The sequence below is a fragment of the Pecten maximus genome, chromosome 7 (assembly GCF_902652985.1).
Source record: "Pecten maximus chromosome 7, xPecMax1.1, whole genome shotgun sequence".
NCBI classification, from domain to species: domain Eukaryota; kingdom Metazoa; phylum Mollusca; class Bivalvia; order Pectinida; family Pectinidae; genus Pecten; species Pecten maximus.
The window spans coordinates 17,750,799-17,768,674 of record NC_047021.1 but is presented as its reverse complement, the minus strand read 5'-3'; the positions used below and the strand labels follow the sequence as shown (position 1 = coordinate 17,768,674).

The window sequence follows — 17,876 nt, the reverse complement described above, 5'->3', positions numbered from 1 at the left end:
ACTTCAATTTATGGACCATATCCAATTCTGTGCTGGAAGTCCTGTTTCGGTAAAAATGTGTGCACGAGCAGCAAGAACAAGATTTTCAAAATGGCCATTATGGTGTCCGTTTTGAGCGCCGAGTGGCATTATTTTCAATGAAAACAAGAGATCCCAGAGGGATCTTGGTGCCCACCATTGAATGATCTTTATAGGTTCCATGTTAGATTGATCTTCTCTCTAATTCTCTGTGTAAATTGAGAAACATCCCTCCAGTACTTTTCAAACAAGGGGAACCTACATATGAAATTTGAGATTTAGCGATAATAACTGTCTGTTGGCCATGTTGTTTTCAGATTGGTCCCAAAATGCAATACGAGGGACCGAGGGGAACCTACATAGGAAATTTGAGAAAGATTCCTTCAGTACCTTATGTAATATAGCGATAACAAACATCAATTGTCAAATGGTTCCAAAATGCAATATGCATAACTAGGGAAGAAGGGGAACCTACATATGAAATTTGAGAAAGATCTCTTCAGTACTTTCTGAGAAATAGCGATAACAAACTTTAATTGTCAAAATCCAAGATGGCTGCCTATCGGCCATGTTGTTTTCTGAATGGTCCGAAAATGTAATTTGCATAACAAGAGACCAAGGGGAACATACATATGAAATTTCAGAAAGATCCCTTCAGTACTTTCTGAGAAATAGCGATAACAAACTTCAATTGTCAAAATCCAAGATGGCTGCCTGTTGGCCATGTTCTTTTTCGATTGGTCTCAAAATGCAATATGCATAACTAGGCACCGAGGGGAACCTACATATGAAATTTGAGAAAGATCCCTTCAGTACTTTCTGAGAAATAGTGATAACAAGAATTGTTTACGGACAGCCGGTCGGACGGACGGACGCAGGGCGATTTGAATAGCCCACCATCATCATAGCCCACCATCTGATAATGGTAGGCTAAAAAAGTGGTTGCAACAGGCCACTGGACCTATAAATCTTCCGGAATTTATCCACAACTCCTTTGGAGTAGACAGCTATGGCAGCCATCTTACATGTGTCATTTGTGAACTCAAGTCCTGTCTCGAGACAGCCTCCTGGTTAGAAGCTAGATTTTTAAAGACAGTAGCCATATTGAAAGTTACTGAGTCTGAGGCCTACTTCGAGTGAAGTTACAATGTCTAGTCGACTTTGCTCAATCCATTGGTCTGACTATAGCAACAAGACTTTGTTTGAGCATGCACTACCATTTGGAAGTACAGCAGTGATTGGTTGTTGTTTATACACATATACAATCACATTAAATAGAATAACCTAACTATAGTGAATAGTTGACGCCCGAAGAATGCCTGAATTTAGGTTAGAAATATGACCAGCTTTGGTATACAACTCATTACAGTTATAGAAACATCCATCTACCACACAAAATACATTTGTGCAAGTCATGTGATGAGACGACTTTCAGTACAGAAACAACAAGGTTTTACAGATGACAAGAGGCCCAAGGGCCTTAACGGTCATCTGACTCTAAATTAAAGACCCTTATACTATTTTAGTATGTATTCTCTAGTAGTAGTGGCAATGTTGGCCATGATGGCCATCTTGAATTTCTGACCGACCCAATAAATAACAACACTTGGTAAGGACCATCTCAGGATCATTTCTGGTAAGTTAGAGCTGAATCCCACAGGTGGAATTTGAGATGAAGTTTGAAATAGGTGTTGTTCAGGAAAACCATGATTGCACAATCATGTTAAAAATGGCCGCTGTGGCTGCCATGTCAATGTTTTTACGAGGCCGAAAAATAACAACACTCTGTTGGCCCTCTTTCCTTAACATCCTCACCAATTTCCAGCTCAATGGCACTAGTGGAACTGGAGAAGAAGTTTAAAATGTGTTTTTCAAGATGGCTGCCATTGTGGCCATCTTGGATTTCTGGCCAACCCGATAAATAACAACACTTGGTAAGGACCATCTCAGGATCATTTCTGGTAAGTTAGAGCTGAATCCCACAGGTGGAATTTGAGAAGAAGTTTAAAATAGGTGTAGTTCAGGAAAACCATGATTGCACAATCATGTTACAAAATGGCCACCGTGGCTGCCATGTCAAAGTTTTTACGAGGCCGAAAAATAACAACACTTTGTTGGGTGTCCATCCTTAACATCCTCACCAATTTCCAGCTCAATGGCACCAGTGGAATTGGAGAAGAAGTTTAAAATGAGTTTTTCAAGATGGCTGCCATGGCGGCCATCTTGGATGTAAGACTGATCTGAAAAATTACAACACATATGGTCAAGATCATCTTGGGATGATTTCAGGCAAGTTTCAGCTCAACAGCACTGGTGGAACTTGAGAAGAAGTTTAAAATGTGTTTTTCAAGATGGCGGCTATGGTGGCCATCTTGGATTTCAAATCGGCCCGAGAAATAACAACACTTGGTCAGGATCATCTCAGGATCATTTCAGGCAAGTTTCAGCTCAATAGCACTAGTGGAACTTGAGAAGAAGTTTAAAATGTGTTTTCAAGATGGCGGCCATCTTGGATTGCGGACCGACCCGAAAAATAACAACACTTGGTCAGGACTATCTCAGGATCATTTCTGGCAAGTTTCAGCTTAATCCCACTGGTGGAACTTGAGAAGAAGTTTGAAATGTGAAAAGTTTACGGACGACAGACAGCAAACGACGACGGACGAAGCACTACGGCTATAGGTCATCCTGACCCTTCGGGTCAGATGATCTAACAAGCCATATTGAATGTTCCACAGGTACAAATTTCATTCAGGACCACCAGTAGACTATACACCATTCCTTAGTGAAAGTCTTATGATGACAAGATTTTCAAGATAGTAACCATCTTGAATATGGCACAGGTCTGGAGGACCTTAGTAAGGACCATTTGTGAAACACATATTACTACTCAGTGAAAGTTGATGCCATGTTCCACTTTGAGATAATACAAAATGTCAGTAGGACAGCCATTTTGAAAGCAGCACTGCTCTTGAATTCGGTTTGGATCATCTGTTGTCCCAAACACAGCTTGTTAATGACAGTCCTGTCACACAGAACTTTCCATTCAAGAAAGTATAGTAGTGTCAAACTATATATATATTCAAGATGGCATCTACCATCTTTAGTGACACATACATATTGTAGGTCTTAAATTTCATTACTCTGTGATATGTAGGATTTATATTTTGTTTTTGTGCAGTAAGTGAAGTTATCATGTGATAAAGCCAGAAAATAATCACAAGTTACACTTTGTTGTATATTTATTAAAAAGATTTACATTGCTGAAGTCTTAAATACACTAGGTACCATTTACAGACCTAGTAACAGTTCCACCACTTGTCAACACTACTTACTCTCTCTCTCTTCCTGCTTCAGTACCAACTGTCATTGCAGAATTGTTTTTATCCTAAAATCATTTAAATAAATCCCACACCAAATTTTTATTCCTCATACAGTCGGCCAAGTATGAAACAATCTAACATGAAAACAAAAAATTAGTTTTATGCTTCTGTTCAAAATTTCCTTGAGAAGCTGTACAGTACATTCTTATTCTACATAATACTGGAGGTATCAAACAGCACTAATTGGCGACAGTATCCTGCTCAACATTTCTTTTCCAAATTCTTTCGATTCTCACATAACTTTCTTGATAACTGTATTTTTGCATAATGTTCTGTGGTGAAAACTTTAAATATAAAAGAAGGCAAATCTTCACAGAATTTATAATAGTGCGTTATTAATAGATTAAGAAACAAATTTAAACTGACCTGTTAGAATATTAGTACTAAATTAAATTCTGTTTAACCAACATGCCAGTCACTAACACTTAACCACATGCGACAAGTATGTGATTCCCTCTCAGCAGTCGTTTGTATGACATGATTACCACTGACATTACATGTATACACTCAAAACAATCAGCTAACAGCTGGACAACCAACATTATGTTCAAAGCATCCATAGTTAATATACTAAAATACAAACTTCTGAAAGATTGAATTCAAATTGACAATTTTCTTAACTTAAATCAAACTTCAACATAAACTTTTAGTTTCTCATTAAAACCACACTAATCAAAGGGAGCTCATCAATGAACTAAAAATATGTTGATGTTCAAACTTTCCATAAAAAGTTACCCCTATACATGTAAAGTACCCCTTAAATATTAACAGGGCCAAATAGGAAAGGAAAGTTCATGATCAGCATCAAGTAAATGATTTTTTCCTAAAGACATTAGCTATGGATGTTTTCAATAAAATGTCTATGCCCAGAAAAGTGTATTCACACTAAGACATCTAAATTCCATATAGGCAGCGTTGCTTCTTGCGATACATACTAGTAACGAGAAAAATATATCCCTCAGTCTGGAGACAAATTAACTTTAGATATACAAGTCCTTAAAATACCTGTGTTAATTTATCTGGAATGATATTTTACTGCATGCATTGGGAATTTCAATAAAAAGGTAGGGGAAGAGAAAAGCTGTTCTTCAACTAAAGATTGATAATGAAGGTACGATGCAGGTAGGAATAGAGTGTTGTTATCTGGGACTCATTCCTTAAAACAATACATACAAAAATAGCGCTTTTTACAATACATCATTTAATTATAGGATTTGGATTAATATAAAGAACATTCTTGTAAGGATAATTAATTGTGTATAAAGACATTTGATGTGAAGTTGGAGCTTCCCAGGACAGACAAGCTGGAAATCCTGGTCAATTTTCATTCTCCACACTTAAGAGGTTCTACTACACAAATTTTGAGACATATTAATGGTAAGGCCAGGGTCATTTAATGGTTTTGACTGTTCAAGAGCAGTAGTTCTGAAGGTAACTCTTAATTCTAAAATTAATTTTGATGTACATATAGTCACCCTAATTTGTTAATATCTGTTAGATGACCCGTATTTTAGAGTTGAGAACAGATTCTTTTATGATTTTTAAATAGCACAATAGAGTAGAAAACAAAAAGGAAAATTGTTGTAATCCGTTTGTTTACAAATCTGTTTCTCAGTCCATTAGTTTAATTTGAATAAAATTATCATGATTACATTATATGCTCTAATCATTGTTTCTACACTCAAATTTTGAAAAAAGCTCTTTGTCATCTGACTTTGTATGGGAAACCAGAGCCACACCCAAATCACCCTTATTACCAAGACCATTCCTATACCTGTACGGAGACAACATGTTGCTGTGCTATACAGAAATGTCCATGTGTACACTCTAAAAAATACATTAATCTCAAAGACCGAGTTTGGACAGTAAATGCTAATCATTAAATAAAATAATAAGGGCTGAATAAATCAAATGAATGATCAGTAGAGGATGTTTAGCTACAGGTTCAGGGATCTACGCAAAAACAAACACAACGTAGAATTCATCAGTAGTAGAGGCCTTCAACCAAGCAGCTAAAAAAGCACCTGTATCAATTTGTATGTGATCTCGGATATAGATGTATCCTCATCTTGTTTGAGATCACATTTCAATTTCAAATGACATTCAATTGAAATTCTCCAAGATATAATGCTTTAAATTATATGTGGATAAGGACCTATAATCCTGTAAATTGCACTTAAATAACACCATATGCTTACACATCATACTGTAAAATTATAAACAGTGCAAATTTATCCATAATTGTCCTGTAATTAAAGGATAAATAAATTCCCAAAAGTAAATAAAATGTTAACATTATTCTGTTCCAATCATTTTTAGATGACTTTTTTCAGGGCGACATTGTTAATGTAATACATATATGCATACTTGAAGAATCAGTTCTAATTAAATATCACAGTAGTGAAGATATCTGAAGCCAGTCTTGCCAGTAATCAAAACGAATACGGAAAGTTTTTTGTGCGCCCAATTTCCCCGGCCAGAATGCTGACATACCACCATTTCTCTATCTGGCAAGTCTTGATATATTGCTGATGTCGTTGCAGTGTCTTTAGTTCAGCCATTTTTGTTTCCACTATGCACATATCCACACAAGCTCACTGGTCTCATGCTTTGTTCTTGCTGATTTGACTTCCTATTTGATATCCCACTATTTTGTTCCAGTCTATTTTTGCCCTTGTTACAGGTAGCTGTCTACGAAGAGCTTTGAATGTTGTATCCGACATGGTCTGATAGTTTTCACCTATGGCATTCTGCAGGAGACATCAAAGTTTGAATAAATAGTAAACATTAATTACAATTAAATATTGTGTTTTGTATCGAACATTTCAATACAAAAATCATTGCAACTTAAGAAGGATCCATTTACTATGGTAATTTTCAAAATCCTTTCAGCTATTAGATTTATATTACCATCAACAATTATTAGAGATTACAATTCATACAATTTGTTTTTAGGATGAGTTCAATGGTTTCAACAATATACCAGTTGTTCTCATGCAGTCAACTGGACAATATTAAAGAATATAATCCCTTAAAAATATCTTCAGGAATTTCTTTTTTTTTTAAATTACAAAACATTTTGGTTTGGTTTGTTTTTGTTTAACATCCTATTAACAGCCAGGGTCATTTAAGGACGTGTCAGGTTTTGGAGATGGAGGAAAGCTGGAGTACCTGGAGAAAAACCATCAGTAACCTGGCAACTGCCCCACGTAGGTTTCGAACTCGCAACCCAGAGGTGGAGGGCTAGTCATAAAGTGTCGAGACACCTTAACCACTCGGCCACCGTGGCCCCCAAATTACAAAACAAGACAGGGCATGAAATTAATGTCAAACTACCAAGAATGCACAACTTGTAAATAAGTGTAGGAATACTAATCATACACACTGAAAATTTGACAGACGCACTATATTCAATAATTCAATAAGCATACTGAGTATTGCTGAGGAAATACATGTCCCCTTCCAGACCATACTGAGTATTGCTGAGGAAATACATGTCCCCTTCCCGACCATACTGAGTATTGCTAAGGAAATACATGTCCCCTTCCAGACCATACTGAGTACTGCTGAGGAAATACATGTCCCCTTCTCGACCATACCGAGTATTGCTAAGGAAATACATGTCCCCTTCCCGACCATACTGAGTATTGCTAAGGAAATACATGTCCCCTTCCAGACCATACTGAGTATTGCTGAGGAAATACATGTCCCCTTCCAGACCATACTGAGTATTGCTGAGGAAATACATGTCCCCTTCCCGACCATACTGAGTATTGCTGAGGAAATACATGTCCCCTTCCCGACCATACTGAGTATTGCTAAGGAAATACATGTCCCCTTCCCGACCATACTGAGTATTGCTAAGGAAATACATGTCCCCTTCCCGACCATACTGAGTATTGCTAAGGAAATACATGTCCCCTTCCCGACCATACTGAGTATTGCTAAGGAAATACATGTCCCCTTCCCGACCATACCGAGTATTGCTTAGGAAATACATGTCCCCTTCCAGACCATACTGAGTATTGCTAAGGAAATACATGTCCCCTTCCAGACCATACTGAGTATTGCTGAAGAAATACATGTCCCCTTCCAGACCATACTGAGTATTGCTGAGGAAATACATGTCCCCTTCCAGACCATACTGAGTATTGCTGAGGAAATACATGTCCCCTTCCCGACCATACTGAGTATTGCTAAGGAAATACATGTCCCCTTCCAGACCATACTGAGTATTGCTAAGGAAATACATGTCCCCTTCCAGACCATACTGATTGTTGTTAAGGAAATACATGTCCCCTTCCCGACCATACTGAGTATTGCTAAGGAAATACATGTCCCCTCTCCGCCATACTGATTGTTGCTAAGGAAATACATGTCCCCTTCCGGACCCTGCTATCTACTATGGTCTTTTACAAGGGACTGAAGTTTCTGAAACTCGAACTTGTCTCGAGACATTATGGTTTTTTATTATTGTGTGAAGTTTGATCAAAATCCCTTAAGGAATGAAGTTGTTAGAGCGCTGTCAGACATATGTATGTAAATACAAGACAGAGATACCCCACTCCTCCAGTTTTACGGATAGGGGACTAATATAGGGGACTAATAATTGCATTATGTGGTATTCGTGTAAACAAATTTAGGGATATCTCTGATTTTATCATGTAATAAGTTCCAGTGACGAACACATTTCGGAACAGTACAGGAGAGCAGGCCTTGTTTTCTCTGATGTAGGTCAAAGATTAAAATCTGGGTCAGAGTGACCTAAGTCCGATACATGATGCACCACTAACCTAGATGAACCCGCATGCTCCCAGTAAGAAGTAGGTCATAGGTAAAAATATAGGTTAGAGTGACCTTCTTTCAGTTCACGACATACCACCTCATCTAGGTGAACCCATCTCCTAAGTATGAAGTTACATTTTTTTTTTTTTTACAAAATTCCAAGCTGAAAAGATTAGTCATAGATGAAAGAAAAAAGGTCCAGCAACATACCTGATATTCCTGCTCTGAGTCTTGGACCAATTTTATAAAATCGTTGGCTGTTTGTTGTTCACTCTGGAAAAATATACAAAAAATATAATTTTACCATTTCTCAAGTTAATAATTATACTCAGCTTTTACTCATTAGTATAACAACAGGAAAAACGTATGCCAAGAAAAGCAGTCAGATCAGAAGACAAGGCCGATTTGTGTTTTAATCTTACTCCCTTTATGCTGCTCATAAAGACCTATTATAAAACAAAATTCTTTCAGAAGTCCATCCAAGCAGGCCTGCAACAACCACAGCAAAATGTGCATCATACTGTCATATCTAACTCAGTGCTAATTGTAGGCATTAATGAGAAGGCCCTGGGACGTGTCAAGTGAGGAAACATATTATTAAGTTGGTTGTCACCTACCGTAACATTTAACGTCTTCTTTACTTCCTTTGAGCTCACTAGCTGTACATTACCATCTTCATAATAGTGTACCTGTTCAAAACATCAGCAAAACTTCTAGATTACTTAAACACAACAAAACAACAGATACGATTTCAATAACATCAACATCAAGCTGTATTTGAAATGTATCAATATTTACATGATATAAGCTAACAACAAATTTATTTCAAGATAGTATGAGTAACAGTAACACTTTCCTGCGTTAATTCTAGCAGTATACTAAATGAGATAGATAGTCAAAATGATTCAGACTGCAATATATCCTACATCGTATTTGTTTGATGAAATATGACCAAGTTTAAAAACAACAGGTGCATAAACACCATTTTGACCAACTAATCACAAGATTATCAATTATAAGACATCTTAGACCTCATCAAAAAGTTATTGCACTTCAAAAAAAGTAGGATGACACAAAATATGAGAAATGGTATTATCATGCAACAAGACAATATTTGGGTTGAAATTAATAACGTTTTTTCCCCTCAAACAGGAAATGTATTATATAAAAAAAAGCTGCCAGTTTATTTTTCATTATTGCCAATTCATAGCCTGGGTCTAATCTAAGAAAGTCTTTGTAACCATTAATCAAACACATGACACTTTCTCATAGAGAAGCCATGACGAGAATAAATAAGTTGGTAGCAAACAAAGGTAATATCTAAACAAATTGTGTACAACTCATCTCTGGAATCTTTCAGTCATGAAGTCACTGACCAGAAAATCTTTCTAGTTTTCATGACGAGTGGCGGTTTACTAGGGCCACTCAAAACATCATGGCAAATGGCAGTATATGAGTTTGACATTACAAAGGGGGCATTAAAGTGTGGAGAAATCTGTTCTGATAAAATTGATTGCTGTCTGTGAGTTTGGCAGTACAACAGACGTCATCAAGGTAATGATGTAAAACAACACAAGAGATCCCAGAGAGATCTTGGTACCCACCATTGTAGCTACCCACCTGAACTTTAAATACTCCTGTTAGGTCAACCTTGCCCCCGGAGCTGGGAAAGGTCATGGACCACTGAGATCGCCATCTACCATTCCTAAACACAAAGAAATAACATACAAAGTCAGCAATCAAACAACAATCAAAATTCTCATATTCAAAATAATATCCAACTTTTATGTGAACACACATTGTATAAGTATAAAATTTTCCATTCAATTCACATTCACCTCATACAGGTAGAATACAACAATGATCAAATGAATGGCTACTAGTGAACCATACATTATAAAATGTAACATCTTTATTTACTAATTTCCACATATAAAATTAATCATATAACACCAATTAGCTTGAGCTATTGTGCCATAGAATATTTTTAGCAAGTTTCATAAAAATTTGTTGATAAATAAAGGCTAGAGAATGCTTACAAGGAAAAGTTAACGGATGTACGGACATACGGACAGTGCAGGGTATATCATAATACAACCCATCATTGACGGGCATATAAAAACCTATACAATTAAGATATACAAAAGTTTAGTTCAAGCTGAACTTACCAGAAATTTTTGGGCTGGAATTGATGACTCTCTATACAGGCTATAATAGTTGTATTTCCTCCTTGTACACTTCCGTACACACTGACCACTCCGAATTTGTAGTGTTGGTCTCTGTAACCAGTCAGAGCACTCTCTATTGCTGACCTCCACGGCTCTACTGATCTGTCCACATCGACATCTTGATAGTCGGATGCCTCTTTTTTCAAATGGTCATACCTGTTACATCACAATGGTAATGGAGATTTTCACTATTGAATGAACATGCAATAACACATTGACTGAGAGTACACACAAGCCTACACATTACTGTTTAAGATAGATTTGTAGCTCGAGAGATATAGTCATATGTTACTACATCAATTATATGTCATTCTACTTTAACACAGCAAACTCTGTGTAGTTATTACTGTATTGGCATTATGACTCAGAAGAAATTTGGAATGATACTTGAAATATGGCAACAGGTAACTTCATAACATTAAATACTTAAATAATTGCTTTAGCATCTCAAATGTTGAAACTAAAAATAAAGTAATTCACAATAACTTCAGTACGGAGAACCGTTTAGTGAAAACACAATAAACATGGCCTATTGATTTTGTCGAAATGATTCTTTCTACATTGTACAAACCTGAATGATTTCTTGTTTCTCGGGTCAAGGAATTTACCACCTCCTAGGTCCCCATGTTCAGATATTAAAACCTTTTAATAAAACAGAAAGGTTTACAATATAAATCATTACACATCACAGAATTACCAGGTAATTTACATTCCAGCTTCACTAGGGCTCAGTTGTTCTATACCCAAACAATATCAAATATGTTTTTCTGTCTTGCTATTTGTTATATGGGTGAGGATTATTATCAGAATTCAGAATTACACATCATGCATGTATAAAAATCTGAAACAACTTTTGATAAATAAGATGTTAACAGCATTTATAAATTTGCACAAGGATTTCCAGCATTCTTTTAATTGCACATCACATAAGTTTGGTTTGGTTTGGTTTGGTTTGTTTTAGTTTAACGTCCTTTAAACAGTCAGGGTCATTTAAGGACGTGCCAGGTTTTGGAGGTGGAGGAAAGCCGAAGTATCTAGAGAAAAACCACCAGCCTACAATCAGTACCTGGCAACTGCCCCACGTAGGTTTCGAACTCGTAACCCAGAGGTGTAGGGCTAGTGATAAACCACTCTGCCACCGAGGTCACATAAGTCGAGTTCAACATCCCTCTTCTCTCTCTTTTTTTTTTTAACTTGTATTTCATGGCCAAGGTGTCCCCAGACTTAATGTAAACATTTCGCTGGAAGTGGTTGCAATCTAAAAAAAAGTTTGACAGTATATACTGATTTGCTACGTACTTGTTCTTCAGAGTCCTCTACTTTACAAGGTGTGAACTGGTCCTTGTTGTACTGTGCGAAGGCCCTGTGAGTGAAGAATACATTTATTATATACACTGATTAACTCACTATTACATGAGTACTGTACTGAGATACCATATAAAGTCAAATCATCAACATATACATTCAACCAACACAATGTCATACATGCCATACTTTTTGGAGATCAATAAGGGAGATGGATGCTTTTTTGAAGGATTTTCTGGAAAATAAGGGAGAACTGTGCACAACATGGATATCAACATTTTTACTCCATTGAATGATAAAAATTCACTTCATCTCCGTGTGCATAACCATCTTTGGACATCAATGGCTTAAACTCAGTGAAAATAAAGTTAATTTTACTTTTCTTAAATCCATGAGCTAACATCAGAATGATAGAGTGATATTCCAGATTACATGATGACCTCAAACTTTGTACTTTGAAACAAAAATCTATTTGCTGCATTTTTGTACTTGATTATTGAATATTAAGTATGTGTGTTTTATGTAGTTTATTCATAAATACAGTCACTAGTGGTAGCAGATTTTCCATTTGATATTCAAGAGACCTTGACCATGGCAGTGAAACACAAACTTGTCCTACAGCTGTACTCTCTCTAACAAAATGCAGCTCGCTACCATTCAATCTAATTACAGCTAGACTTGTAATTTCCGCTTCTCTACAATACTCTACGATACACTTCAATACAAGATCTAACGATACCCCGTAGGAGGTCATCTCAGCATGACCTTTGAGCTTCAAATATAAGCCAATGAAAACTGGTCAATGACGTCATTAATCAGCCAATGACAAGGCGTCTTATACGAGCATTTGGTTGCGTCTCCTTAGTATTTACGACTCAAATCAACGCTTGATTTGAAATACATGTACGCAAAATTTCACAAACATAACTACATTATATATGTTAATGGCCACGATAATAAAAATATTGCTAATCCTCTGGACATTACATTGAAAGCACAGAAAACGATTTAACACAATCTTGTTGACAGGACAGATTGTGTTGCCAACTGGATTTCGAAAATTGTTACCGTACACGTTATAATTATACAGTATTCCCTTTCAAACTAATTTTTCATGACGCTGTTGCCTTCATCGTCTATCTCACGTGGGATGAAGGAAAAACCAAACGGACAGCACAAGGTTAGCCGGAGTGGGCCAAGCCATGTTGTTTACTGGTGCTATTGACCATCGGAATACCTCGGGAACATTGTATAAGTATTTATACTTCTGAATAATGAAATCACACTGACAATTTCATAGGCGGCACGTTGATTGGCTGAGCTCAACGGTCATGCTAAGATAACCTCCTACGGGGGTATCGTTAGATCTTGTATTGCAGTGTATCTTGGAGTATCGTAGAGGAATGGAAATTACAAGATTAATTTTAATTAGATTGGCTACCACTGTACTAGTATGCATCCTGATCTACCAGAGTTAAATCCCTTTGTTGAACTCTATTGAAGTAAGCTTGACAGACAATTTTAGTCAAAATGAAGTGAAGGTATTAGAATTACGAAATCAAGATGTTCCCACTAGAAATTACAAATTTCTCTTTCAGTTCTGCTCTCCAGATCTATATCTAGTGAGATTGATTATTTCATAAATCGTCTATTTATTATAATGATCATTTTTTTATTAACAAATACTAGTGTCCTTTAGTAGTCAAACCTATGCCTTGGCTGGGGGTAAAATTGAAGATTTCTGATGGTTTATTGGACTTTTAAAAATAACATATGGGCAGACTAACATCAGAACTCCTGCCATAGTGAAAATATTGTCTGTTTTCAACTATTCATTACCGGTGTGTGGATAGAAAACGCACATAAATGGAAACATTGCTCATTTTTCGACATACCTGACCATACAGACATGCATTTCACCACACATAAACAGGTCTGTCCACTCATTTCATAATCCAACTAGAAGTTTCAAAACAATTCGTAGCATTTTTTTAATGTGAATCATGTGATTAAAGTCTAACAGGAAACTATTTTCAGCATGAGGATTACCCAGTGTCACACAAGATCTTGCAAGGTTACATGAATGCGGTCAATACAAATATGCAAAATGTTGGATTATAAAACAAATGCAATCAATGATTGCGAAGCTTACCAGTGTCATCTATCATAAAAACAAAATTTACAGTAACCTATTAAGATATAAATTATCCATGCCAAATCAATGCACTTGATACACAAATTAACCTAAGGTATTTTTGTGGACCTGATTAAAACTCTAAGTTATATATCTCAAAAAACTTAATTTAGATGAACAATTAGATTCAATCAAAATATGTGAAAATTCAGAAAAAAATAAATATTTCCAACATTCAATTGCCATTTTATCAAATCTAGATCTATAATGATTATATAGGGTATATACCTATTGACATTCAAAGCCTTTGAAAACTTTAAAGTGAGTTCTGATGCAAAAAAAAAAGATAATTCCAAAATGTGGTAAAAAGTTTTGGCATGTATGCCTGTATGGTCAGGTATATAAAAATATAACTGATGTTTCCATATGTGGCCTTTACCTCCATTTACACTATGGCAGGAGTTCTGATGTTAGATGGCCCATATCAGATTTTCAAAATGCCTATTAAAACATCAGAAATCTTCTGATTAGGCTGGGGCAGGAAGAGTAATCAGAACTCTATCTAAATCAGTGTTTTCCCTCTGTATTTTGGGAAAATCCACTAGATCAACTGGGAAAATTTGACATGTAAATTATGGTTAAAATTTACATGCTAATGAATGTTTTATGTATTGTACAGCATGCTTACTATTTCTATATAGTAGCGTCACTTCTAGCTCTTGGCCTACATGATGGCACATACCAACATTGATTCTTGACTGTCCTTTTTCCTTTATCTATATATTATGTGATATATATGTCATAGATTTTATTGGTATTATGGACAAAATTGTGAAAACTTGAATTTCTTTAGGGGGAAAAATAAGGCTAAAACACTTTGGGAATGGGGTTGTTTTGTGTACCCAGTCATATAGGCAGGAAAAACACTGTAATTAATTAATAACATGTTTATACCCTGATCCTCCTTCCTTCAGCAAGCTATCATCATTCAGTAGGATCCTCACATCTGAAAAATTAGAAAACTGAAATCAACTTCTAATCAAGCTAACGTATAAACTGACACAAGTTCCTCTAAATTAACACAACTTTTACCAAGAAACGTTAAAAAATTTACTTATTTCAATTCATTTTTGGTTTCATTTTTAATATATCTATTCAATATTTATAAAACACAATTCAAACAATGTCATGTAAAGCGAATACAATCATAAATTACATACAGCCTCAAAATAACACAACACTAAAACATAATGAAATGGCATAAGTTCTCTCCGCTTGCTGTACATGTTCATTTTGTCATCACATCACAACACCAACAACATAACAAACATGGATCTCACGACAGCCGCCAACATTAAGGACCAATTAGAAATTGAGGCTAATTCCTCAGATTGGGAATCTGCATTTGCAGCAAACAACAATCAGTGATTGTTTTCAACCGATGTAACATACACATAGTGTCATATTGCCAGTGTTGAATTAAATTATGTTATTCAATTCAAAGTCTGTATATATGCATGAATAATGCATAGTGACATCTTCTTTATAATACATCTTTTATTCTTTTCTTTTTTTTGCACTCAACAACGATATAAAAGTAGAATCTCTACAATCCAGAACTCTCTACAAACCGGCTTTATTATGTGGTAAGCCAAAGGTGTCCGGTTTAGACAGAGTCCATTGTATATATCTTTATCAATATACATATAAATACAAACCATTAAAGACTTCATTGAATTCTCCAGGAGGTGCATGAAGAATGAAGTTTGTTGTTATGTTTATCTGAAAAAACAATGTAAAAAATTATAAAATCAAAAATGCAGTCATTTGGATGCAAATCACAATTATCCATATTTAATCCATTGTACTAATTTGAACAAGTATGTTTGTATGTATACATACATGCACACCCTGGACAAAAGCTTAGATATTTTTCTTTTAATAGTCTTAATTGGAAACTATTAAAGTGTGATACTTTTTAAAGGTAAAGCAGCTGTCAAGCTAAAATTAGATTGACTTAGCTTTGACCAAAACAAGCATTCCTTTGACTTTGGTTGCAGTATGTACTGTATGTAAAGTCTGAATGTTCCAGATTTTATGTAAGTAATTTTCATGAATGTCAGAGGTTGTCTGAATATAATGGCTCATATAAAATTTGATTTCAGGCCAACTTAAGAAAAAAGGAAGGCAGTTGCCTTGAGTTGTCCAATTTAACCGAAAATGACAACCAAAATGATCTCTAATTTTACAACAAATGTTTTCTTAAGGCACAATGTTTATACTGTACATGTACATAGATTCAATGAAACAAATTTACAATTTGTCAACAAAATTAGCTTATCTTGCGATGTTTACACTAGCTCTAAACACTATTGGTCGAATGATAAATTATAAGAAAAACACACATATACATATCAATCATGATATTAGGACAGAGGCGCTATTTTCCACCTCGAGGGAAGTTCACAACATAGGTAATGATTAACTGTAACCCTATAGACCTGTCAGTTTTTTTGGAGATGTACAAATTAGGAATTTGATATTGAATATTGTTTCCAAGTATTATAAGTATATATCAAATCTCTGATAGCTTTTGTTCAAAATTAACTTTGTGTGGTTTCATTGTGAAACCCAGCAAACTATTTCCTGAAAGTCTTACAACTTTTAAAACTACCAAATGTTTTACCAGAGAATTGCCTTAGAAATATATTAGTTTCAATTTTTAGAAAATTAGTAATGAGGTTTGTTTGGTATGATTTACACTTTGAAATGTTGATCAATGAAGGTCATTACTTTGCCAATATTTTCTGGTAAATGGAAGGATGATGTCGACATTCTTTTGGTTTTTATTTGTGTTTCTATATCAAAAATACCAGTAAAAACACAACATTGTATATATCATTGTGTAACAAAATACAAGAGATAGTATGACCATCAGTAATATTATTTCACATCCATTACAAGTGTGAAAAGGCAGTTGACTACTTTTTAAAAATTTAATATATATGTTTAGGCTTCTTTATGTAAACATGTGTCAGAGGTTCAGCTTCATGATATGGTGAATTTTCCTTTTGCTCCATTTGTAGAGCAGCAGGCTGGTAAGAAGGTTGCTGGTTCAAGCCTCAGATGGATAAACTTATGACCATATATGCATCATCACCATCAAATCAGTATGCCATCAGTCCACCTGGTGTGTAAATTGTATGTATGTTTCTAAACCAAAGTTATAAAGGCCCCGGAAAATGCAATCAAAACAATAAGCAACCATTAATGTATTGTCATATGATTCATAGTTTTCGGACTATTTCGTAGTCTTACTCAATCTACAAGCTAGACACAAAATAATCAATTTGATATACCCTATAAATATAAATATCTCATATTACAATCGATCTATAAGGCACCGTCATGACATTGACTTTTTAAAGATCAATACCATTTCGTCAATTACAGAAATCGTTTACTTCCTGTCATCTTCGAAGTATATATATATTTACATGATGACCGTGTGTTCCTAATAGATTGGCAGAGATGCAATACGAAACCCGATTGCCATATAAGGTGTGCATTTGAATTGTAACTTAATGATGACTCACTATCTAGAGTTACATGGCGATCGACCTCTCGTAAAATATAGTGATTACAACGAAACTATTGAAAGCGGAAGTGATCAGGAAAATAATCATCACAGACCGCTATCGAAGTTCAACAGCATATACACAACATTTACATATAACATGTTACTTGACCAAATGACAAGAATCATAATGTCACATTGCCACAGTCATTTTGAAAATTGCAGCCTTAAAGCTCACAAATTTATGAGAAATTACCTTCTCTTGATCAGAGATGGGTTCACCGAAATCGGCCATCTTGCTCGGCTGTCAGTCACGCCTTCTAGCGGATCATGGGAATCTCACTTTCCCTTAGATCAATTACACGTTAAAAGCTTTTTCGACATCCTCATAACAATCTTAATTACAATAATATTTATTTCTAATTACCGTATTTTTAATTTAAGCG

At 35.5% G+C, this 17,876-nt stretch overlaps 1 protein-coding gene across 1 annotated transcript; it reads right to left on the bottom strand.

The window, feature by feature from the left end:
• Positions 1–3,242: 3,242 nt before the first annotated feature.
• Positions 3,243–17,767, bottom strand: LOC117331797 (F-actin-capping protein subunit alpha-like). Its single transcript, XM_033890689.1, has 10 exons — positions 17,687–17,767; positions 15,572–15,635; positions 14,808–14,859; positions 11,714–11,777; positions 10,986–11,056; positions 10,355–10,570; positions 9,807–9,891; positions 8,804–8,875; positions 8,397–8,459; positions 3,243–6,151 (listed from the first exon to the last, which is right to left on the bottom strand). The coding sequence occupies exons 1-10, from the start codon at positions 17,723–17,725 to the stop codon at positions 6,005–6,007; spliced, it is 873 nt and encodes a 290-aa protein (XP_033746580.1). The 5' UTR covers positions 17,726–17,767; the 3' UTR covers positions 3,243–6,004.
• Positions 17,768–17,876: the final 109 nt, after the last annotated feature.

Excerpts from the sequence above, each read along its gene's own strand:
- LOC117331797 (XM_033890689.1), bottom strand. The coding sequence starts at position 17,725 with ATGGCCGATTTCGGTGAACCCATCTCTGATCAAGAGAAG. Across the intron at positions 8,876-9,806 it reads CAGGAGTATTTAAAGTTCAG|GTACACTATTATGAAGATGG; the intron begins GTGGGTAGCTAC and ends TGTTTTGAACAG. Across the intron at positions 8,460-8,803 it reads AGAAGACGTTAAATGTTACG|AGTGAACAACAAACAGCCAA; the intron begins GTAGGTGACAAC and ends ATATTTTTCCAG.